General features: G+C 32.0%; 3 protein-coding genes across 3 annotated transcripts in view; all 3 read right to left on the reverse strand.

Annotated features, from left to right (window-relative positions):
• Window positions 1-26,638, reverse strand: part of LOC144841910 (coronin-2B-like) — a 114,115-nt gene extending 87,477 nt beyond the window's left edge. The window contains exons 1-3 of the mRNA XM_078698207.1: window positions 26,559-26,638; window positions 26,016-26,108; window positions 9,299-9,386 (exon numbers count right to left, since the gene is read on the reverse strand). Of these exons, the coding sequence (XP_078554333.1) occupies window positions 9,299-9,386; window positions 26,016-26,106 (179 nt within the window). The 5' untranslated portion in view covers window positions 26,107-26,108; window positions 26,559-26,638. The remainder of the gene's footprint in view (window positions 1-9,298; window positions 9,387-26,015; window positions 26,109-26,558) is intronic.
• LOC144842077 (sperm microtubule associated protein 1-like) overlaps window positions 3,621-26,764 on the reverse strand; it is an 86,235-nt gene continuing 63,091 nt past the window's right edge. Inside the window, exon 4 of the mRNA XM_078698457.1 lies at window positions 3,621-3,642. The gene's annotated coding sequence lies outside the window, so the exon portion shown is untranslated. The remainder of the gene's footprint in view (window positions 3,643-26,764) is intronic.
• LOC144842137 (guanosine-3',5'-bis(diphosphate) 3'-pyrophosphohydrolase MESH1-like) lies at window positions 21,872-23,738 on the reverse strand. The gene is made up of 3 exons (XM_078698522.1): window positions 23,613-23,738; window positions 23,361-23,416; window positions 21,872-22,685 (listed from the first exon to the last, which is right to left on the reverse strand). Exons 1-3 carry the CDS (start codon window positions 23,728-23,730, stop codon window positions 22,293-22,295), a joined length of 567 nt encoding a protein of 188 aa, XP_078554648.1. The 5' UTR covers window positions 23,731-23,738; the 3' UTR covers window positions 21,872-22,292.

Raw genomic sequence — 26,764 nt, forward strand, 5'->3', positions numbered from 1 at the left:
CACGCATTATTTGGCATTCAATTAATTTAATTGGAATATCTATATAATGTTCATGTATGATAAATACGATAAATTGTGATGTTTTGTTTACGTGTAGGCCTAATTTTCCAAACAGTATTACAAAATGTATTGTTGCACTGACAATTAACAATTTTATACGGAATTTATTAAATAAGATATATACTAAACGTTAAGTTAAACATAAACATTGGTAGAATTTTAACAAATACACAATAACATTTAAACTGATTATTAAGAAAATTAACCACTGCCTCATTTACAATATACTGCATTATGTCCTCCAAAAAGCCAACACAACAAAACCCCAACATCTTTGAATAGTAAAATCCTGGTGATGTTGATCGAATTTCATAGTAAAAACACACATAGATTAGTTAATAATGGTTAAATGCTATATGCCTGCTAGGTTCAATTATCTTTAGCAAGTTATTCTGCAACCGTATGCGCAACGGATAATTACTTGCAATCAGGAAAATATTTTTACAAAAATTCTACAAGCTCGATGACAAAGAACAACTCTTCTACGACTTGTTTCTTAACGGTAAAGAGTAATGAACGTATGTAGTGCAAATGTTACAGTTGTAGCTACTTTCAACGTGTGTTCTGACATTTAAAGTAGCAATAGGCACTACATATAGGTCATAGAACTAGTTACGAAACAGGCAGGATTTTGGTGATCTCAGTGTATTAAAACTCCCAAGAAAACAGTCAGCAACCTCATAACATAGCGATCACTACTACCTCATTACGGTAGCGAGAAGGAGATTCTAGGTATCTGTGGCCTGTAATGGGAACTGTTTGTCGTGGGTCTAAATGTTCCGGGTTTGATTTTCTATTGAATATTATAAAATATAAATTATAATTAAGCAGAACGAGCGTCTTGAACGTATACTTTTATTATTATGAAACATTGATTGTTCTTTCGATTCGGTTTCGATTTTAATACTATTTTCCTCATGAAAAAATGCTTCAAATTTACATGAACGATAGTTAATCTTGGTGAAATTGTTAACATATGTAGCACCATCTTTTCTTTACCGCTGTTGAAAACAAATAAAACAAGTTTAGACATATTTTACAATACACAATAGATATGTTAAAACTCGTGGATTAACCCTTTAAAATAGTAAATAGCGTAACGTATTCTGTATTGAACTAATAGGCCTAAGTGTGCAGGTTTTCTGTTACTAACATTCAGTTCAGGTTGTTTGCAGTTCTCAATGTTATCTAGAACATGTGCAAGTTAAATGTCTATGTTTCAGAAAATACTTTTTATGATACATAATATAGTATTCGATACTTCACAATGTTATTTAGACGTTTGTTTAATAATTGAAATTTGAATGTCAAGTGGATTTCATTTGCATATACTTGGATACTTAACACTGGACTAACATACGTTAGTTCCCAACTTGTTTTATAAACAATATTAGGGCGAAGGGAGAAAGCATCGTGTTACGAATAAAGCATGAAAAGTATAAATACAAATAAGTAATACAAATACCCACTGCAGTAAATACATATACATAATTGATTTACGGTAGAAAAATTCGTAGATGTTTGATAGAATTAATTTAAAATGTCATTTACCTCACTAATATTATTAACGTTTCTGATTATGTCAGCTATTATAAAGAGAACTGTAATCGTTATTCAACTAATATTGATTTTTGTCTTTCATTATCTAGGCACCGAGGCAATAATTAAATTCTAGAATGAGATTAGATTGTAATACTGCGATACACTGTTTGATAGAAAGTCTAATGTATAATGATTAAACCTTTTTGTCATTTACATATGCTTCGAAACACTAGGGAAGTCAGCTTTGTCAAAAATATTTCCATTATGTAGCTTGACTTTGCAAAGTACAGTATACTGTACTTTCTCTGTATGTTTAAATTTATGTATATAATAATTGTTTGTACGGTAACATCAACAGTTTCAAGTTATCGTTCTGTTATTTATTTTTTTATTTTATCTTATACTTATTAATTGTTTGCCAAATACTAGGGTGGATGTGTGCTCTTAACAAATCGTTTTATCTATTACGTATAACAACATACCATAATGGTGACGTCAAAAAAGCTGATTAAAATCTCGAGTTATCTTAATCTTCAATATGAACCGAAATAATAAATAGAACGCCCTCTGTTGCTATCTACATTTCTCCAAGTATTCCGCTTAGTTTGTGACAGCATGGATTGGAGGTATTTTATTTTAAATCTCCATGGTGAGAGCTAGTTGTTTGTTTATATTTTTGCAGTGCGGCTGTTACATTAGCAATAATGGTTAAGCGCACAAATACACCAAAATGCTCAAGGCGCTTACATTGTCAAAAGCATCAAATTATAAACAATATTTTTGAATATATTGTCACATATCCTATAGCAAAATAAGTTCATAATGTATTCAAATTGATTAGTATTGTATTAGGTATGTCTATTTCCATTATGCTTCATTTGCAAGACAATTAACAATATGCTGGTTTTATCAATATTTAGCTTTAACATTCATTTAGTTAAATTTACGTTTGTTGCCATCGGCGCCGCGGTTTCTTTTAAAAACATTATACCTTGAAACACAATAGCTCACAGTTTTATTTCTTTCTGAGTAAAAAAAAATAATAGAAAACAATTAACTTGTTGTGACAGTTAATTTATGTAGTCGTGTGTCTGTCGCATTCAGAAACTCGTAAAGTGTAAGATATGAACAAACTTACAGAAAATTAATTATGGATAGAAAAAATATCCGTGGTATACCATAAATTATATCATACTATAAATTAATATTAATGAATGTTTTTGTTATGGAAAGTTTGGAGAGGTTGATCAAAAAGGTTCGAGTCTCTCAGTCTGAGTATAGGGATTGGCCGCCTCTTCTTTGAGTTCAACGTCCAAAAAATTCTACTGATGGAACTTAAAATTGTTTTGCTACCAAATCTCGTTCAGTTATAAACTACTGGATAATAGTCCGTTAGCCTCAATTAATATATTTCTCGTAAGACTTTAGCCTTGGATTCGCTATTCGACAAGTTTATTAATCAGTGGATACTTTTATGCGACTTTCAACCTTGGTTGTTATTAAAATTATGAAGATTTCTCCTATTTATAACTCACTTCTAATTATCAGATTTCATTAATTATATGGGATGTGTTTTACTACAAAAGAGCAATAATCAAACCTATTCATCTTTCCCCGTAAGGAGTTTTTCATTCATTAATGGATGCAAAATAGATATGATGGTGGTATTCGTCTCAATCTAATATGAATAGTCCAATTAAGTTCCTTGTTTTTATTTGAATAAGTTCTGAACCCCTCCGTTGGATAACAACTTTTAAAGGACAATCCTATAAAGAGGACACTTACACGTGAAATGAACTAATGAAATGTTTTAACATTACGGCCATTAGCGGACACCGCTATTAAAGCTTGGTTCCCACTAGCGACGCAACGTAACGCAACCTACGCAACGTAATAAAATGCCCTTTCAATAATTGTGTTTTCCCCCGCCTGCGTGAAATCAAACCTGCGATGTTTGCAGCACTGTTGCGTCGTCGGTTCCCACTTTGCGTCAATACGTCTTTGCGTTACTTGCGTCGCTAGTGGGAACCAAGCTTAAGGGTGACTTTGTTGGGTCCTGAATGTGTCCTTGTAAGTTCTATGCAGATTATATACGGTGTCATCTCTCGTTTTCACACATGTCTACAAAAAACTTTGTATCTCACAAATTGCCTATGATACTGCAGGATATAAATTGAAGGTACTATACCGAGAATCGGTTTGAATTCAGTTTTTCTGCCGGCTAATGGAATATAAATCCAATTTGTGTCTTCGAATTTAATTACGGTTAACACGATTAATTGTAATTAGGAGCTAAATAGGGCATTATCAGTGTTGGGTTAATTTGACGTAGTCTGATTAGACTAATGTGTAGCCTTAGCCCGAATCTAGGGTTTTTTTCATTACAAAAACGATATAAATGTCAACAACGCCCATGCTACAGTCGATTCCCAACAGAATATTTGTGATGCATTTATTATTATTCAATGACTTTATTTCTACAACATGCGAGGCATAAGACGAATCTTATTCAGTGGCGTAACGCAGAGGCCCGAGGCCCCTGGCTTAGGAACCCCAAGTGGTCCTCCAACGCAGGAGGCCTGGTGTTTTTTTACTCTGGACACCGCTTAGGGGCTCCATAAGATCCGGACCCATGGATTTAGCCAGTGAGCGCTCATAGCCGTTACGCCACTGACCCTATCCCACCGACCGATTTGTGAATTGTCTCAGTGCCTATAATGGGTGGCAAACATTATTACAAGTTATTTCGCTTTATTTGGGGTCTCCTAGAGAATGTACTGTTTATTCTATATAATTGCATGCATAAATAACATTCTACATGACTAACTAAAAAATATTTTATAGCTTGCTTAACATTTTTAAAGACACGTTATACACACAACAGCTGCAGTATGATAAAATAAAATATGAGAATTTTATGTTATACAAATTGGTTTATTTTTTTTCAGCACGAATGATGTACGGAATATACAGAATGATAAATCAGTAACTCCGTACTGCTTTCTTCCTATTGGGGTCAATGGCAAGTCCTATCTTTTGCAAAATAGTGGTAGTTTATTCAAGTGCGTTTTACTCACGTACGGCCACCGGACGCATGTATGTTTTTTCCTAGAAAGACGAGGAAGACAATTACTATTACAGTATTACATTTATTATTAATTGGCCGATAAAACGATTGCCACTATTAGCGTGTAGTTTATTCTAGTACGGCCGCCGGACGCAAGTATGTTTTTCCTAGAAAGACAATTACTATTACAGTATTACCTGTATTATTAATTGGCCGATAAAACGATTGCCACTATAGCGTGTATGAGTAACAATGAATGACAATCATGTGTTTTGCTTTTTCATGTGCTTGTGTATCGGAACAGTCTTGTATATACTGATGTCACACAGTACAGTGTGTGCTTTGCATGTCGTTTGAATGCAATTTTTTTTTTGGCAAAAAATACTGCCTCTGGAATAACAATTTTAAAGCTTATAGTTATCAATTGGAGGACGTAACGAAGAAATTCCTCAGGCTAAGCAACACGAAGAGTGTTTCCTTAATATTTCTGACAACGGGTATTAAGCGTTTTCTTTGATTCTACGCAGAAAATAACTGAAAAATACTATTAAAGAATGAGCCAAATACAATTATTATTAACGTTACTAGCAACTAAGGGCCTGACATTTATAAATAATTTTAGAGTGAGGTCAAAGTTCCAAACTTAATGGCTTTACTGAATTCAATACTACGACCATAAAAAAATTGTTAAAATAATACATAAAATAAGTAATACGCAACAGACTTGACAATGATATTATATACGAGTGAAAACTAGCTCGAACTTTACACACATATGTTGCATGTTGTATCGTGTACGCTAATGCAATGCGATTATATATTTTCTTTAAAGGTTAAACATGTAAAAATGCAACGCGGATGATAGTGTTAAAAGAATTATGAACAAAAACACACAGCAGAAAAATAAATCTTGAGACAAGTTTGTTGGAAAAAGTTGACAGTTATAATTCGCTGAAACGACATGAAAACCTCGTGTTTATGGAAAACAACTATATTAGTAGGCAGAACCATTAACTCACTGAAAATATCTTAGAAATGTGTATACTAGGACAAAAACACGTTGGTAACACTAAATGTGTAAGGTTTACATGCGCTGGATGGGCTATGGAACGTCAACAGGACCTTAATGCTAATAACATCACATCATAAACTTAGAAGTGTTAATATTAGCCCATAACTAGGTCAATTATCACAGCTGGAAATGTTTGGGACGCTTGTTAGCACATTATTACACAATGCATAAAACAAGTGTAATATTGGCACGACGCGGAGGGAGTTCATCGTTCCTCAATTAATCGTGTTGATATATAGGCTACAACAGTCAAATAAAAGATGAGACCTACATACGTATAATCACAACTATCTCATCATGATACATTTTAAACAAAAAATTACTTTTATTAATTGTTACTAATGGCAATTACTTATGGTTTATGTTTGTTATCGTAAGAAGTCAATTGCTTAATTATGATTTTACTTTGGTGAATAATAATATCTTCTGTATCGTATCTTTGTCTTAGTTCGAAACTTTCATCAGCTAATTTAAATATAATATTAGCCTTTCCAATACATAAACGATTTGTTTTATAAAGAAATATAATAAATAAGAATTACTTAATTAATTTTAAAATACTGTGCTTCGATATTTTCCAGGAGGGATATGAAACAGAAAACCAGCAAAATATACAGCGAAAAAGCCGAAAAGTATAAATCTAAAAGCAATGAATACACTGTGTGCACGCCATCGTGTCAAGATTGAATATTCGACATTAATTATTTCTTTATATGAATACAATTACAATAAATTCAGTTAAATTAGAATAGGTATCTTTGTTCTTGGCTGCATAATTACAGAAGGAACATGAATCATGAAGCTACTACCGTTTAATATCACAGCAATGGACTAGAATAATGTAATTGCGAATTATCCAAAATCAAAAACCTTCTAAGATTGCGTGATAATTGGAGAGATCTTGCAGGAACTTCGGTTTTCACGACGCGCCATTCTAACTCGCAGCAGTTTCATGAAAAGTCATTCTGTTTCTCCGGATTTGTTTCTTACAAACACATCTATTATACACACCTTATAGGAATAATATTTATGAAAGAAAAAACAACGGTTATAAGAGTCCGAATCATTAACATACAAAACACATAACTGTGTTACGATTGAGTAGATCACTAATTGCTCTACGGCAACACCTTAAGATGTGTGCCCTGCTTTAAACATCTCAAGAGTAATTCATACAACAGTAATTTAGCTTAAAGTCTTTTCTGGTGCAGTGAAGGTACGTCAAAATGTCGACGACTTAAGCCATTGGCAGAACCTCTTCATTTTCACCAAAACGATTGTGAGATAATTAAGGGAAAACGCAGCCACTTAAGGAGCTGATATGATTTAGTATCACGTCCGTTCTGACGCATCAGTGCTCTTACAGTAGCTCCATCGAAACGTTATGTAATGTTCACAATTGCCTAAGAATACGACATATTGCAGAGTAAGTTTCTCATTCATTTGTGTTCATTTATTAACCGGTTCTTTAATCATAAATATTTTACAATAATCTTCAGAATTATCTTCTACTGGAATACACCAGTGAGTGGTACGTTATGGTTTTAATAGCTCGGTCATTATAAAAATCTTTACAATAAATGATCTTTCAATATTTTTTTTTCAAATCATCGATATCTCAACCATTCGCAATTCTTGTTATTTAAAATAACAATATTGTTGTTACTATGAAACAATGCCTATTAATAGTAGGCCTATATTGTTTAATGTATATTTTTAAAAAAGTATTGCCTTGTCCCTTTTGGATAGAACAAAAAGCAGTTGGTCACATGAATATACATCGCATATGTGCATGATACAGAGTTGTATGGCACGCCAGGACGGACATAACTATGTCAAGTTGACATCGCTCGTGTTATGTTAACATCGCTCGCTATCCGAAAATAGTAGGGTGTGCTGAGCATTCCTTTTGGAGAACAGTCCAGAGGTCATCCAATATAAAATAAGAAGAAATATCTTTAGAAATGTTACATGTATGTTCTTTCTTCAAATCTTTGAAAATGTATCATTTTTACATCAATTTTGGGTGAAACCAAACTAGAAATAAACAACATTATTACCAAGCAGCAAATGACGTATAAATATAATAAATAGGCCAATTATGGACTAAACTAAGATGTCAAAACAAGCTTAGGACATGTAATGAGGAGTTTAACATCTTCTACTCCATAAAACACTAATCACTTGCTAAACCACCCATAAATCTCTGTCATCTCTGAAAGTAATAAAGCCTTTTGTTCTCAATAAATTGCAAATCAAAGAATTTCGCGGCCTTTAATATTCGCGATGGAATACGTGTTGCCCTAATTTTAAAGTATTAATTTGTAAAGGGATTTCTGTTCTGTAATTAGTTTATATTTCTGTTTATTTAATGCCATGCTAATTGACCTGAATATGCCAACTGGATTTATATATTTGTCACTAACTTGCTAGTCTTACATTGTAATTAGCTTAATGGCTCGTCTTGGCTGCTTATTCTAAGATTATGAGTTCAGTTTTGGTTTATTTCAACAATCTTTTGATAAATAAGTGATATTTTAGGACGTGTGTAACATGATTCAGTGTCTAAGAAGGTAACAATTCAACAAATTAATCTAACCTATTTACAGTACAGTACTAACGTATAAAGTAGTGACGGTTCAGTTTTATGTCATCAGCTGCTGAGAGCTAAGTTTCTAAAGAAGAGGTATTGTAGTCCAGTGTCAAATCATGTGGACCCAACAAAGTTAATATGGAGAAAGCTTCAATTTAATGAAAATGTCCCAAAAATGAATCAAGGCACACCTTTGTAGTATACATGGGGCTTCTTTAAAACTGTTGAATTCAACTTATTTGTCATCTACAAAACACCAGCCTGGTACTCTCTAGCGTGTATACTCGAATTAAATTACTGCTACAAAACAATTTACATTAATAATAAATAAAAATATTTCTTAATTGTTTTCTATCTGTGAGAAGGCACATAATAATTCAATAAACTTTCGTACATGAATCTGGAATACCAAAATAAGCAGAATAGATCAAATTGTTTTGCTATTAAATGAGAATGCATTGTACTCTTCTAATTAAATTTATAGTCTTCGGCTGAATTTCATGTAAACATGTAATAAATACAATAGATGCCGTCACTACGCTGTCATGTAAAGATAATGTAATAAACATACAATAAAATTGTATTTATATTACATTCAATTACAAATTTGATATAGCGCTCTTAGAATAAAACCATTATCAAAAGCGCTGTACATCGAAATTATGTTCCATAAACTGGTTGGAAAAGAAACGTTTTTAGTTTACGCTTAAAGCTATCAAAGTAGTTAGGTGATGTCATAGAGCGTTACAGTATCCTTTCTATGCGTAGTATAGTAAAGTATAAATAAATAATTGAACGTTGTTTTGGGGGGATTTTTTGGGGTGGGCGGATTTCAGGGGATTGGCACATTATTACACACTTGTCACACATAAAAGAGTGTCATATCCGGGCTATAGGCTGGTATGCAAAATATAATGAATACGTATTGACAAAACAATCATCATAATAAAACAACTTCACTTACTCAGATTCATTTTCTTCATCTGTCGAAACACCGCTGCTGGACGAATGCAAAATTGATGGATGCTGATTTACTTTTAAGGTGTTTACGTCTGAGAAGAGAACAAAATAATTGTTTTAATCGTTTTAATCATTCACTAAATAATACATACTTCATCCAAAAAAAGTACACCCATGAGGAGAAATCAATAGTACGTATATTAGGTAGTAAGAAACCAGCTTTAAGTAAGCACTTGCCTAAAGACATTGATGTAATCTTTAGGTTTGTGATATTAATTAATATTAATGCTACAAAGAAATGTGCTGATAGTGAAATATTACTATTATCTCAATAGTTGACAAGATCTAAAACATTAACAAATCAATAAAATATCTAACATTTGATTTCAGAGACTGAAGATGTATTCTATTTCACTATACCGTAGGTAGATATAGCAACTTTCAACAACGATCAATAAAGATCAAAGCAGCGAGAAAAGTACACTAAAATCACGTGTAATCTCAATAAATATTGTCTTTGATTAAACTATCATTATCTATTGTATCTATACAATTTCACAGATCACAGGCTATCCCTGATACCATACAACATGATTGCGTCTTATCTGTGTTTCTTTTCGTTATGTATGATATGGAAATAAATCAAATAGCCAATTTCCGTAACTCATCACATCACATGTTATGCGTGTATGACAGGCCTAACCGTACGTGATACACATGCGCCACATGTGATACACATGTGTTCTTGTATTACGGAATTTTCCACGATACTCACAGAAATATTGTCATACGTGAAGAAAACTTCAAGACAACCAGAAATACTTGGATAAATCCATGTCATCGAAGCTTCATAGCGTTAACGAACACCAAAAGATATCATATAACATTTTTATTTTTTAAACAGGACAGGACGCAACAAAAAATACACTTAATATAGTGTCCCCTGAATAGACAGTAGATTTAGTGTTAAACCATACTTTTCTTTCGTTGGGATTCTTTACTAGGGGTTTAAAAGGAGGGGTTCTGCTGTACGTAAATAAGTTTAGTAAGTAAGTTAGTTAATTCTGAACGATAGAAACGCACGGTTTAAAACAATATGTTCGAACGAAACAATGTCGCGGATAAAAGGTGAATTAAAGGTTCGCGCTGTCTGTTCGAAATTGTACTATACACGATTTTAAAATCAATAATTATAGATATAAAAGAATTCCCCACTGTCCTTTCCAAACAGCATTAGAAGACGAGTACTTTAAACAAAGTAACATGTCCTATATTTTTCATCTCGCCTATCGGCAAAAATTTATTTTTTAGAAAAAATGAATTACGACCGTTAATTACCATTGCTAGTATTTTACTTGTTTAATATAGGTTGAATAGATCATCTAACCGAATTTAAATTTTTCTCAAAATTGATTTGAAATCCATTCGATAAATCATCGACAGAACCTAACTCAACTACATTTCAATGTAGTCATCGTGTTTAATTGGTTGCCATGGTAATATGTTTTTAACTAGGTTAATAGATGGATTCTGTTATTTTTAAACTTGTTTTATTTTGACAATTAAATTAATGAACACATTACGATCATGCTTACCATGGTAATCATCCTCATCATTATTATAAATATCATCACCGATAAATGAGTCATGTCACCATCGTCGATGCCTTTCGATTCGAAGACCGACGACCAACCTAGGTCAGGTCAATTTTGGTCGTCGGCGGTCGTTTCAAATCGAAAGCTCCCTATTAACAACATCATTATTGTCTATCATTATTATCTTAATCTTAGCATCATCCGGAGTTTTACAATCACAATTATTATCATTAGCATTGCGAGTTAACAGCAATGATACTCTATGCGCAATAGTTGCTTCAAAACAGTTTTGTTTTGTTTTTATAGATCATTTTTATATTTCAAATTATTGATTTTTTCCTGATAATTTTAAATGTTAAGTTAACATTGATAGGCACGCTGTTCTTTGTAGAGCGCTTTATAAATATTCGATACTATTATTTTATTATTATTTATCACAATTTTCGACATCATATAAAACTAAGCGATGGTTTATTATTATTATAAAACAGTTACCAAAGATTGTTAGTTTAGTCATGTTATCTTAAAATTAATAAGGCAAATCTAAGAAATAAAGTCATTATAAGCAATATAATATGATACAGCATTACCGTCACTTTATTGATATCGTTATTAATATATCCTACTTAAGATAATTTAATTTCATTTATCAAAATATTGCATGCAAATTCACTCATTTGTTCTCTCAAATACGAGACGCATTAATGTCTGCAGAAACGCAAATATATTGCTTCTTGCTAATTCTTGAACAAATATTTACATTAGGAAGAATTAATTGTTAATAAATGTTTGGTGGATCAATATATAGATTTATAAGCTTGTGTGCATTGACCTGTTAAAACGGACAAAGTATAAATGCTTTTTGTGGGATTGTTAAAGCTAGGAAACGTGGCAATCGAACATCCAGAAATAGTGACAACTCACGCGTGCGTTCGTCACGCGGCGTAACATTTATTGGCTTACTTGGCTCCCACTAGGACGCAACGCAAGGACGTAGTCGCAACGCAGGCGAGTTGACCAACGACAAGCGACAATTCGAGTAATCCATCGCTTGTGATTGGTCAAATCACTTACGTTGCGCTTACGTCCTTGCGTTGCGTCCTAGTGGGAATCAAGCTTTAGTTGTGTATCCTGCCCCGTTCACACTGAGCACGGATTTCGGTGGTAAGTTTGCCGGATACAGATTAGTGTATTAGATTGTAATTTCACTCTTCCCTGGTGTGGACGTAAGTCCATCGGCAACAAATACTGTACATCTGATTCCTACAACAAGACAAAGACAATAAGAAGCAACAGTAACTGATAAATTATAAAATTGTATTAATAAAGAAATTACTATGTTGCGCTTTAGTTTTTCAAACGCGGCAGTTGACTACGCAGCTTCAGAGCATGCGCAGAATCATTTCTTTACTCGACTCGATCCTAAATATCAAACTTTACCTATACTTTCATCTTATAACATTATTGAGTTTAACCAGAATAGAAAGGCCTAAATAATGTTATGTCTATAATTAACAATATCTCTGAAAGAAAAATTCCTGTTTCTTTCTTTATAGTCATCGAACAGTTGTACAATCAGCTTCACAAAATAAATCATTATAAAAATAGGTAAAACAGTAAAGAATTACAAAGTCATCGATGTAATTTGTTATAATGTTTTTTTTACGCTTTACTATTTAGAATAATGTTTATTCAATTGTTGAGACGCACGACGACTACAAAAGTGTGTTTAGATAGTATATAAGCTAGTTAAGGTTCAACCAAAATCAATATTAGATACGTGCGCATCTTTTACCATTATTGTAATTATGTTATTGTGTCGCAAACTTGTTAAACATGAATGTTATTTGAACATATTATTGATGTTGTGTAACGGAACTTTCGACAAAGCAGATTGAGAAAATGTTATATTGGTTAAATTTCAGGCAATTTAAAATTGATTAAGCCTAATATACATTCATGATGAACGTGTTTTTATGATTTATTGTTCAAAATAATATTGATTATGTTGCTCTGGAATGAATGTTGCCCAAACTAACCTTGAATAGAAGAATCAAGCATTTTTTCCAACTCACTATCACCATCACTATTATTAATGTATAATAGATTTATAATAAAAATCAAACGCTCACTTTATTTATTCATTTATAGCCAGAGCAACAGTGATGGACACCATTTGTTGACAGTTGTCGAGCTAGAATGTACCGATTTACAGTTATTTAAAACATGATATTTTTATTATAGCTTTTGCTATGTTTTTAAACATTATACATTACATTTAATTTGAATTTAGGTTTCATTGTATCGAAAATGAAACTAAATCGCTTGCTTATAATGAAGTGATGTATAGGCCTACAGTGATGACTATCGGGAAACAGCAAGACCACTGAGTTTGAGTTTGGTACGTTTTAAATCGGTGTAGTAGTCAACGAAGATTGCATGTTTATTATTTAGTGTTACTACTAATGATATTATTGTCGATAATATCAATGTACGGTAAATAATGATAACAATTGTGAAGGGAGAATCGATCATTGTGAAACTTTTTATAGTGTATAGTGGTTTTTACAGAGTTAAACGTATATAGAACAAATGATATAAAATGCCGCAAATCAACGTATAGCAAATATTTTTGGTAATGTTTCCTCTGAAGTGTCTATAAAGCAGCTAATAACAAACAAGAAATATTAAATTCACTCGAAATCTATTTTTAAATTCACAAGGCGAGGATTACTATCGAAAATATCATTAAATAAACGCCTACACGATTCCAATAATGGTAAGCAAAGATTCTTGCGTTTGCTTTGATTTCTTTATCAACAGTAACTGATGTTATTGATTTTTTTGATATATCTGCAGTATCTTTTTTTTTCAATTTCAATAATTGTTATTATTATTTCAATACAATGCTCAATTGTTACAATAGAATGTACTACTCGGTGATAATCATCTGTTCGGAACTAGACCGTCTCCGATATTAATATAATGAATTGACTAGACACTAGCTGTTTAATCAATAATTGTTATTTATCATTAGTTTAATGTTTATTTTGATTGTAAGTATGTTGTTAGTTATTTATGTACATACATATTGTGGTTTAACATTTATTCTAGTATTATTGCTAATTATGTTATAAAATCCAGAGAGATAAAACAAGAGAAATTAAAATATTTACAGGTAGGCCTACAGATACCAGATGAATAATTAAGTTGTCCGAGCATGGAGAAATAAGTCTAATTTCTACATGGTCCGAGTAAACTATACTTGATTGTGCATTGTTTATTTATTAGTTATATTTGCTGCAAGTTTGTGTACATTTTTTCTCATTTTCATTAAAGTCTTCTTCAAAGATTTAATATGAAATTGTATGATAAATAGGCCTACAGCATATTGATATTTGAATTTGATTATATTTTAATAGGTGTCTACTGGGAAAGGGGACAGAGAGTTGCATTTATCATGTCAACTTAGCCTGTGGCCTTTTGTGTTTTGTTATTTTTTTTTTGGCAATAAAAAATAATAATAAAGTATGATTTATATATTTATTTTTTTGCATTTAAAGGAATCATATATGAAACAAGTTTGCCAAGTTCTCAATTTTAGATATAAATTCTCAGATTACTTCAGATTGCCAATAACAAGTTCGTGTCTTCTTCAGAAACATTGTTATTAAATTGTTTCGTAAGAAATGTCAGATTTCTACGATTTTATGTGTACATTCTCTATTAAGACTATCCAGTAATAGTGCTAATATTTACAGACCACTAAGACGTATCACTTTCATCCTCACTTTACCATCTATACTTCTTGTTTATTTCAAACTCACAGCACTTATAAATACTCGCAATCTCAAACACGGTAAATCCTTTCACAGTGGTTACGCACGGAAAAAATCAATAAAATTAAGTTTAGATGCACTTGTGGAAATCTGCAATTCAATTAATGGTCATAATTGACGCAAAGTTCAAGCAGTTTAAATCTAATAGGTGACGCTTTAATAAAAGAAAGGTGACAGAAAAAATATGCAAGCTGATTGGCTGTTCGACTTATGTCAGTTTGAATGGAAGCGTTTTTATTATAGTCTCAATTACTATCAATTATTTTATTGTGGATAAGCTGTTGCTTGAATGAGAGAATTCATCTCTTTCGACATGGAACAAATTACAGTAACATTTGAATCAATAATTAAGGACATGGAATATTTATTGATCACGATCAGGCAAAAAGCGTAACCCATGAAATATAACAATCCACGTACACGAGATTTGCAATAGAAACAGCTTCGTACCATAATACATGGTTCATAAAACATTATGCCCGAAAGATTTCCACTACAATTAGATCTATTTTAGAAATCAAGGAGGTTTACATTTTGTCTCTGGTTTTCTATGAGATTGATGAAAGTTCACGATCTTTTATTGTCTACAGAAAATTGACATTAATAAGCTAATACAATGGATGATACGCATTAAACAAATTGAAAACAACAGTTGATACAATTATGCAAATGAAAGAAGACATTACTGACGAGATGGATGGAACCGTAATTATCGCCGTAATACACAAATAGAGTTCAATGCACAACGAGGGCTCGTAAAATAACGCAATATTTTGCGACGCACGACGAAGCCCAGTTTGTAGCCTCAGTTTCATGTGAAGCAATGGTAACAGCCCCGTCAATACACATGTACATGTCAACTAAATATTAACTTTTAATAATCTATAACTATAGTTATAAAATAAAACACCTCGAGTGGATTCGAACCCTTGTCTTCCGATTGTAAAGCTAAAGCACTAATCATTCAACCAAACAGCTGGCTTGCAGAAAAGCAATGTCAGATTACATACACAGTAACCCATGTGGGAGAATAGATATATCTTTGGTAATAGATAGTCACATAACTGAGAATACATGTGAGTTATAGAATAGCCAGTCTGTGTACCTATTGCTAGTATAGAATACAGTTATGTGGGTTTGGTACTTTCTTCTTAAGGTTAATGGCTTAGCTTTTCTTTTGATTTTTCCACAAACGCCTTAAGCACCGTTGATTTGTTCTTAACAAATCATAGTATTATTACTACAGTATTCATAAAATAAGAAATTACAGGTATGTTGTTTGTTGTCTCTAGATGTACAAGTACGAGAATCGGGTGCAATGCTACAAACCTAAACAAAAATACCGTTGATTAGATTGGTAAAATTAACTTAAATTCCAATCAATGCGATGACTTTACTTGATGTCAGAAAACTATGCCATTTTAATGCACACAGTCAAGAAGATTAAATTAAAGGTCAAATGACGAAAACGTTAAGATTTTATCATAAATTACACGGGAAAAAAATATAATTTAATCCGAAACAAGAGATATAATTTACGTCAAGACTCAACTAATTGTAAACATGTTAATAACGTAGACATATTATAATGTTGTCAAAACAACAAGAGGAAACATTCAAATTGGTCTATTAATGACAAAAACAAGTAAACAAGATATATAATTATAATTTCTTTCACCTGTTTAATTGTATACGTAGCGTACTTAATTTCTTATAATAATAATATGCCAAAATATAGAAAAATTTCATAATTGTCTTTTTTTTCAAAAGTAGGCTTACAATTTGTACAATTGAAATTCTGTCGATAGCTACCTCTACCTTCTGTCGACTCGTTTCTTTCAATCGACTATCTCACTTTATGTCGACTTTCTTTCCTTCTGTCGACTTTCTCTCCTACTTTCGACTATCTCACCTTCTGTCGGCAGCTATCTCTCATTCAATCTGCTATCTCTCCTTCAAACGGCTATCTCTCTTTCAATCGACTATCTCTCCTCTGTCGACTATTTCTCCTTCTGTCGACTATCTCTACTTTTGTTGACTATCTCTCATTATGTCGACAATCCTCATTCTTTTGACTATATCTCCTTATGTCGACTATCTCTCATGTCGACTATCTCCCATCTTTCTGTCGACTATCTCTCATTCTGTCGACTATCTTCCTTTCGTCGACCATCTCTTCTTCTGTCGACTATCTCTCTTTCTGTCGACATCTCTCATTCTGTCTACTATCGTCCTTCTTCGCATCTCTCCCTTTGTGAACTATCTTTCATTCTGTCGACTATCTCTCCTTTTATTGACTATCTGTCCTGTCGACTATCTCTCCTATATTGTCAATTATCTTTCCTTCTGTCGACTATATCTCCTTTTGTCGACTATCTATACGGTACTCTTTCTGTCCACATTAGATTCATCTCCTCTCTTTAATTATCTTTATGATAGAAACGATACGCCAAAATGCTACTAAATTGTATAGGCCTATAACGCATTTCATTTTTTTTTCATATAATTTACCGTATATCCACGTACGGTTTAGCGGTGATTAGTAATAAATTGGAGCTCATATGTTAAATTTCCAATCGATTGTATTCAGTATGTATTGAAAACATAGTTTATCATCTCTTAACCTCTTAGTTGATAATAGCAACCTTAATAACACAGAGTTTGATGAATTTATTCTGACAAAATACCAAGAGTTTATGTATAGTTGTTATGCAAACAAATTACATGGTCGATATCACGGTGATTACCTATTTCAAGTTGAATTCCTACGACTATGTATCTTTAAATGGTATATTGCAACGTAAAGCAAATTAACCAGGGAGATACAAGTTTTCCAAAAACTCTATCAATTTATTCAGACTAATGAGGCAACTTTGACAAATTAAATTTGTTCATTCTAGGCCTAAGGTCGTGGCATGTTCAAAACTCATGGCACTCGACCGAATCATTTGACTAATGAGGCAACTTTGAAAATTTAAATTTGTTCATTCTAGGTCTAAGTTCGTGGCATATTCAAAACTCATGGAACTCGACTGAATCATTTGCATTGTGACTGCCTATCTCAAATATAAGAACTATTTATTTATAGACGTTTTGTTGGTATATTTATGTACTTCATGCGTAACAATTAGTTCATAAACAAATGTACTGTATATATTGGTATACAGTGTTTACTATGATGATATTAAATTCATTTGGTTATTGATTCAAAATTTTAATATGGTGTAATACTAATAATTATTAATAATATGATACCTAAGTGCTTAAAAAAATCTAGGACACGAATATTAGGTAACCAAAAACCGAACACAACAAATGTTCGCCAAACAGAATAAAACAAAAGCCAATGAAAGCGTCTTCGACAGAGTGACTCAAATTGGAATAACACAAACTGATTTAACATCTAGATTAATAATACGTTGTGACATTTTGAAGTGGGTGTGAGATCACATTGGTTAAAATAAATAAGCAACGATACTGGCATTTAATTAATACTCTGGACAAAGGTACGGTTGCCAAGCTTTTCATGACGCCGTAGTATCATAAATTCCTGTTCAACACAAACGTTAATAAAACACAATGAGGTTTTGACATATCGACAGATTAAAAAATATCACAGTATAAAGCTCTGTCTACTATCAAACAAGTTTTTTAAAAAAGGTGTGATTTGCCCAAATATGGTAGTGATATGACATCATCGTGTCCAAATATGGGCACATCACATTTTTTTCAAAGTTTGATAGTGTAAACAGAGCTTAATGGGAATCCTCAAAATATACATTTGATAATCGATAGTACTGAGAGGAAGGATAATGTAAATTTCATTTTTCGAGAGGGGAGTCGACAAATAATATTAAAATAAAGAAAATGAATGAAGAGAGATGATGGAACATGATGAGAATATTGATATGGTGATTGGTACTGCTGTTTGGTGTCGATGATGATAATGACAATATTTTGTTTTCTTTCGACGATTTTGTTGATGGCAAAAAATGACGATATTGATACTTATTTTTTGAATGATGAATAATATGATATCTGGAAGGAATGATGCAACTATTGATGATTAAAATTATAAGGAAAAATAATCCCAAATAAACTAATGAAAATGGAATATAACATCTACTGGCATTATATTATAGCCGATACATAAGGATGTAACATTATTTTATTCAGTATGCCGTAGTATTCGGTATTACAGATAAAATTTGCATCCCACGTTAGATATCTATTCCACTGATGCAAACAACATTCTCCGAGGTTCATAAATTACTATAGCTATAACGCTAAGCCTAAAGTCATTAAAAAACAATTTAAAGACGTGGTCAATTAACACGTATACACGGGAGAACAGACTACTATAGTATTCATTAATAGCCGATACATCACTAACTTATAATACGGTATATGTTAGTGAGAGATCAGATCAGAAATCAGATTATGTAATATTCAAGAATACTTTAAAACTTTTTACTACTGTCTTGGAGCGACATGGACTTGCCATACGTCGCTAAGATTTATTTTTGTTTTACGTACTGTACTACTACTGGCGCCATCCACGAGCGTTTTGATTTATTTTCGAAACTCAAGTACAGCAAAGTACAGATATGAAACGCCATGTGTGCCAAACTGTTTCTCATTTACGAATATTAAGCCGAATTGCCGTGTAGAATCGAAACAAAGCGATACCGGTATACAATTCAATAAAAAAAAAGGAAAATATTGGAAAATTGGATTTGAACTGAGAAGGTGGAAACAGCATCATGACTGGTGTTTTATACGGACGCTGTCAAAGGCTGAATCTTGAGGGATTTGTATGGTGCTAATTTTATTACAGGATATGGTAATAAGAACCACAGTCTCCGTAGGGGTCTGGTTTCTTACGATGTTAATCGTGCACATGTGTATTTCGCACTATTACTACCAAGAACACCATATGATTAAAGGGACCGGGTAATGAGTGTACATGTAGGTATGACAGATTATCATTATAATATCTATATCTACTACCAGTCAACACATGAATAAAATAGCAGTCTTTGCCTTGAGTCTTAAGGCGATCCATTGGGGCGCGCGCGAAAGGAAATGAAAACTGAACACTCACAGCAGTTGAGCAGAATTAAATCAATGAGCCATGATATTGGAAGGCAAGCATGTTAACCAGCAAAATACATAGCATCATTACTGCTAACCTATCATAAAAAGAATAACATTATGGCAAATAGTTTTCTTACTGCCAGCGCGCCCTCTGTGTCGATAACGTTCAAGTTTAAAGATGTATTGTTCCCCAAAAACCTGAAAATGAATTAAATCAGACTTTGAATAGGTTATTTTGCAGTTCTAATAAAGTTAATCACCTTCGTAGAAAGAAAACGAACAAAATAATGTTTTCACGTATAAAATAAATTAATAAATGGTTAAAATCAAACAAAAACCCATTGGCTGGCAGCCAATTTGACTATTTTTTTGCTTTAAATTACTGTTTTTCAGGTAAATAATTTTTTCCGATCCAATTTTTGGTCAAACTGAATAACTATTATGTGACTGTAAAATGGTATTTAACAAAAAAAAGAATTATTTTTCAGGGGGACAATACATCTTTAATTACTAATGTAATTTATAGACTATTAGTTTTGATGATTTAAATTAGTTCACATAATACACCCACATGTCTTCTAACTATTTTTTTAATAATTGAAAAATAAACGCCAAAAGAAGAACAGTTTGTGATTTTATATAATTTAATTTAAGGAAAACAATTTTACATACTTGGAATTTCTCAGAATATATGTAATGTTCTTACGTTGTGTATATATTATTATTCTTATTTTACTACGGAATGTTAATGAGATCAATTAATTTCAAAAAGGGTTACTTGGACTTTCCATTTCTATGTATGATCCGCCGCTGGCGTTAATATCTCAAACGATTCAATCAAAATATGTGATTGGCGATGTAATTAAATTCACAGTAAAATCAGTTTTCAATAGGAAATTGTATACGACATATGAAATAATGTCGTCGTAATATTACACGTTTGCCATATGAAATTCGGTTAACTCTGATTATGTAGGTCTATTACAATTATAATACGACATATATGCTTTACATTACACAATACTAATATTAGTAAACACATTCGAGACCCAATAATAATAATGAACGAAGCACACTAAAAGAGTTAGCATTGGGCCTATTACAAGTGTCACGGTAACTATTTATTTCAGGACCCGAACGGAAATAAACATGTGTAATTTGTTTTATTGGGTTATCCTGGTCAAAATCAATTTAATACTTTTACATTTTTATGACACTTCTTTAACGCTTATTTTATTGTTATTTTACCCTTACTTCTATATTTTACCTTTATCACTTTTTATATGTAATTTTTACAATTGTTAGTGTTTTATTTTATTAATTTTCTAAATGTTTATTTAATCGGTATAAAAAGACTCAAAATACAACTCATAGTTGAAATGAAGAGCTTACATAGGAAAATGATATGAAGAGCTTAGGCCCTACATATGATTTTTAACACGGATTTTATTTTCTCTGTTTTACCAATTTTATACTTTTTTAATTATGTTGAATTGCATATAATAATTAAATCATTTTGTATTGAAATTTGTGATTTTGACCAAATAAATGAATGAACTGTTTTTATGAATTAGGGCCTAGTTTGCAATATCATTTAACCGTTTTGTGGAATAATGGAAAATCATATAACAAATTGAACGGCGCCGTCTTGTATATTACCTGAAGGTAGGTTTTAGCACGAGTATGGACTGGAGAAGAATCGGTATTTTCTAAATGAAAACAAAATCAACGCACGTCGTGTGAACCTGCAATTGACGCTTCCAGCAACACACGAAACGAATACATTTTGTGACCCTCTTTTAAAATGTATCCTCAATCAATGAAAGCCAGCTTGTTCATTTCACATGGATTGTGTGGTTCGTATGCAATAGGATTACAAAATAAATACAGTACAAGAAGATAAGAATAAATAGACTGAAAATTAAATTCAGGTAATAAAGTACACAATACAATATTAATTTGGGCCGACACACGGGGGAATTAGTGTATTGTTGAAATGATGAGGAATATGAGGAACAGATTTAACACAGTGTATACAAATAATTGTTTACTCATCCATTTGTTTATATTACACAATTAATATGCTACTTTTCTTTCAAAACTTCAACTTAAAAACATTCGGTCATTTTTCCAGTTTAAAAATCAGACTAACATCACTCTAAAAGGTTAATGATTATAATTATTATAGTTTACATTACATGATTTTGAAACTTAATATGCAGCCATCATGTAAAAATATCCCCTATGTTAACTGGTAATTAATTTTACAGGCATAAGCAGGACACTGTACTATATGAAGTGTTTTAACATTTACAAAGTTTGGTGTCTAACCATTAGCTAAGTTAAAGGGTGGGGGAGGGGGTAAAGTTGGTAGAGAGAGGGAGACATGCACCTTCGTTTAAAATCATCGAATTCCTTGCTTACTACCGTCGTTCAATTTGATTAACAAACATAATAAGTTCCATAATCATTTATTTTCTACGCTACTATCGGTAAGAACGCCTCTTTTCACTAATAGTTTATCAAGTTCATCTTCTAGCTGTAAATTGGTACCACGCAGACCGTCAACAACTCTGCCTGCCCATACAAAATAATCATCTACACGCTCTCGGGTCCATCCTTCCGGGGTACACCGCTCAAGATCACGAAGATTATACAGCTTATCGGCTAGTTTGACTAGTTTCGCTTTCCGGCTCTTTTTCGACGCGTTCTCGATCTGTAATCGTTTGCGTTCCATTTTCGGCAGTGTTTTATCATCGGTAACTTCGGCAACTATCGACCTGACTTCGGCACCAAACGCCGATTCGATTTCATCAAACGTTGTGTTCGTGTCCTCAACCGTATCATGAAGAAGAGCAGCCTGCACACATTTGGTAAAATAATACAATTTACTTGATCGTTTTAGGGATTGGATCAAAGTTTGAGCATATTAATATTCGCGTACTTTTACATTTACAATACCACTACAAATATTCAGAAAAACAAACAACCTTCGAAGCTCAACACAGAACATTTTAGAGAGTCGCATGCTCATGTGGCACATGATAAATGATTGTTTTAAAATAATTGTTAAAGACATTACTAATGTTCTTCTAAATAAAGGCTTAGTTAACTCATATAAAAAGTTCCATTTTCATTGCAGTGTAGATTAAAAAAATAATTTAATTTGGTTGATGCCTCAATTTCACCCTTTTATGAATGTCATTAGTAAACATTGAATTACAAATGATCATTGTAACTGAGGGCGCTAGGCCAAATATTTCGGTTATCAACACACACATTTTCGTTTCAATACTGTGTAAATTATTAAATTATATTATATTAAATGTTTTGTATTTATGATTCTACATTAATTAATAGGTGTTTACGCCGTTGGACAGAATAAATATAAATAAAACAGAACATAGTAAAACTTTCAAAGTAAAACGACATTCCAACAACAGATTATAATATAAAAGACGATATATTAATATTATTAATTAATAATTACATTTTCACCTTCAGTAAAGAAAAATGTATCTATTTATTATCTAACCTGAATTGTGGCAGTGTCAGTTATGCCTGCTTCATTGGTGAGTATTCTAGCAACGCCTAATGTGTAAAAATGTTGATAATAAGAAGAAAAGAAATGCTAGGCCTACAAAACTTATGGGTGCTTAAATAACATAGGGCTGGGATATAGTGGCGGTGTCACGGTGACAGACCACAACAACTTCCGGACCTAGGCCTAGCTTTCAAAACACAATAAAACCCACACAGATTTATAGTATATGTGCCCTATACTAACCAATTGGGTGGTTTATATAAGGTGTTGCATCTTGATCCTTTCTTCGTTGATCTTTGTGCTTATTAGCAGCAAAATTAACACACTCAATCAGTGAAACAACATCGTCGGTTTTGTCCATTATGTTTTTCCCACCTTTGTTTAAAAAAACTAGCGCCACCACATTCCTAAAAAGGTTCCCGGGCGATGCTCCTCATACGAATTTCCCCATAAAACATTTTGAATTTCACACAGTTTAAATAAATCAGTATAAATAAATGTATTGTAACTCCCTGGATAAATGTAGTAGATAATTAAAATAAACGAATCTAACGGCCACTTTCACACAGTTATACCCTATGGAATAATTGCACGTACGTCCGTCAATTACTAAATAAACCTGGTATATTGCAATTAAATACGATACAGAACGAATACTATACACACACTTACACTGTACTTATTATTAATTTATTCACTTCATATGCAGACATAAAATACTGATTAAATAGTGGTGTTTTTAAATCCTACATTTTTCTTAAATTTCAAAAGAGTAAAAAGATTAAGATACAATAAGCCTCTTCTTTAAATTATGAACATTTATACATGAAGAACATTTTTATTTCATTCGTTTCAACACCATGAAAAGATTAACATTTTGCAGAATATATAAATAAGTTTTAAATAATTTTACATATAAAGTACAGTATATAGAAACATGGGAATGTTTTTAGAATGGTCTACCTTCTTTTTATTAAAACATATAAAGTTCAACAACTTTAAAAACAGTTTACAAATAACTATAGGTATAGTATATGCATAGTAGTAAGTTCATGTAAGTTTAAGATAAATTCTGCTACAGCTCATCGTGATCCTCCTCATTTGAACAAAGTTCTGAAAGAATGAAAGCAATAAATGGTTACATTAATTTGGAATCGAGCAAACAAAAGAAAACTCCAAAATACTGTTAACATGTTGTTACTTACCTGATATTACATTGCATAAAAGATGTGATTTATTTTCTTTCTTTTCTCGGAAAATTTGTAAAAGTTCTTCCTCATAATCTTCAAGTACATTTTGGCACTAAAGTTATAAATATAAATTTTTAAAAATGGTGATGTTAGAGTTTGCTAAGCAGTGACTGATCCAGAAATGTTGAAATCAGTAGTGTAACGGCTATGAGCACTCACTGGCTAAATCCAGAGGTAAAAACAGGCATTAAAATATGTTGAAAAAGGCTAAAAACGGCCAAGACCTCCAGCATTGGAGGGCTCATTAGGGTTCCTAAAACAGGGGGCCCAGGTTTCTACATTATGCCACTGGTTGAAATAGATTTAGATACATACGATTTGACGTTGCAATTGTTACAGTTAGTACTTGAGTGAATTTCAAATTAATCAAAATAATATTTACTGTATTCAGAAAAATACAACAATTTACAGTATGATAAAAAGTAACCTTCATTTGTACTTACAGCATATTTTAATTTTTTAGACGTTTCTCCATCAATACTGATGTTGTGAAGTTCTATATTTTCTTCTCCTTCTCGTTTGTTAAATCTAGTATATGTTCTCTTTTGCGTTACTGTGTCTGTACTTGCGGCATAGTCATTCATTTTGTCGCATATATCTTCAACTAGTTCAGTCATATGTACTTCAGATCCTGCAAATGGTACCTAAAACATGACAAGAAAAACGGTAAATAAACATAAAAAAGTAAACAAATTAATAGTCTTCTTTTGGTAACCAAGCACAATAATGATGTTGATACATTGTCAAAAAATCATTTTTTATTTTTTAAAATTTTATTTATTGTTTTATTTAATTGGTATAAAACACTAAAAAACAACCGAAGGTTGAAATGAAGGGTTTACAAGAATTCAGAATGCCTAAATAATACATAAAACTAAACAATACAAACAAGACAAATATAACAATAAGAATAAACAATTAACATTATTTAGAAACAATTCATTTTAAACATTCTATTGAACAATTATTATAATTAAAATCCAGAAGATATTTGTTTGTGTCTATTTGTTTTTAATTTGTTTTTCTTACCTTTTCCTGTGTCTGTGTTCCATCTGGATTTATTCGAAAACTTCCAACATCAATCATTTTGTGAGGTTTGACTTGTTTAATTGCATACTCTATCTCATCCACAAGAGCTTTACAGGCTTGGAACAAAATTATTTAATATTAATGTGTTTGTAATGTTACATTTATAAAATTATGTTAATAATAAAACAAATAATCAGATATTTACTTATTTATTTTAAATATACGTACATGATTACTTATTTATACATAATTTATAAAAAAAGTAACAGCAGTGAGTATTTTTCACAAAGGACATGCAGTACTCTTTGTGAATGAACAATAAAATTCTAAGTTTGAAGAGTGAGATTTTTGTTGTTGTTTTACTTACCTCCACAATATAGTTCTTGATCCCGTTTAGCTGCAGCATGCAGTACAGACAACAAAATCACACAACAGATATTTAAAAGACTTCTTGCCATTCCTATTATTATAATTTAAATCAATATTGAAAGGTAAACGTGTAGAACTTGCAGCGAATATTTGTTGTGATTTTTCAAATCTATATTTAAATTCACCTAGGTAATACATATAATTAATTAATTTTAATAATTACATAAATAATTCTGGGTATAGTCTACTTACAGAGTCTAATTTGACCGAAAAAGTATTGATGATTCAAGCCCTATAGTAAATTACTTAACGTCCCATTCCTTGGTTTCCAGGCAGTGTCAAACACCTGCCGGTGTTTACAGCCACGCTGGTGACTTTGTCATATCAATGCCTAAGTCTGTGGACTGTCACTTGTTAACTGAATGAATCCTACTCTTAATTGAACAGTGTTATATAATCTCTTAAATATCTAAATAACTTATCACAATTAAAATGGCAATATTAATAGCTAATAATAAAGTAAAATATTATTTAAAGTTACCTTAATCTCCACGACCGGCGTTTTTCGAAAAGCTACGTGTCACCACCAGGGAAGTACACGTCGGTAAACATTGACTAGCGCCACCTATTGACGAAAAACTTTACAAATCGCCGATACAATTTTGAAGTACTGTCGTGCCTATGTCTCTGTCACTGTTTCCTTTGTATTATCAGTAATATGCATTCAAAACTATTTTTCATCATCAT

The sequence above is a fragment of the Antedon bifida genome, chromosome 1 (assembly GCF_963402885.1).
Source record: "Antedon bifida chromosome 1, ecAntBifi1.1, whole genome shotgun sequence".
NCBI classification, from domain to species: Eukaryota; Metazoa; Echinodermata; class Crinoidea; order Comatulida; family Antedonidae; genus Antedon; species Antedon bifida.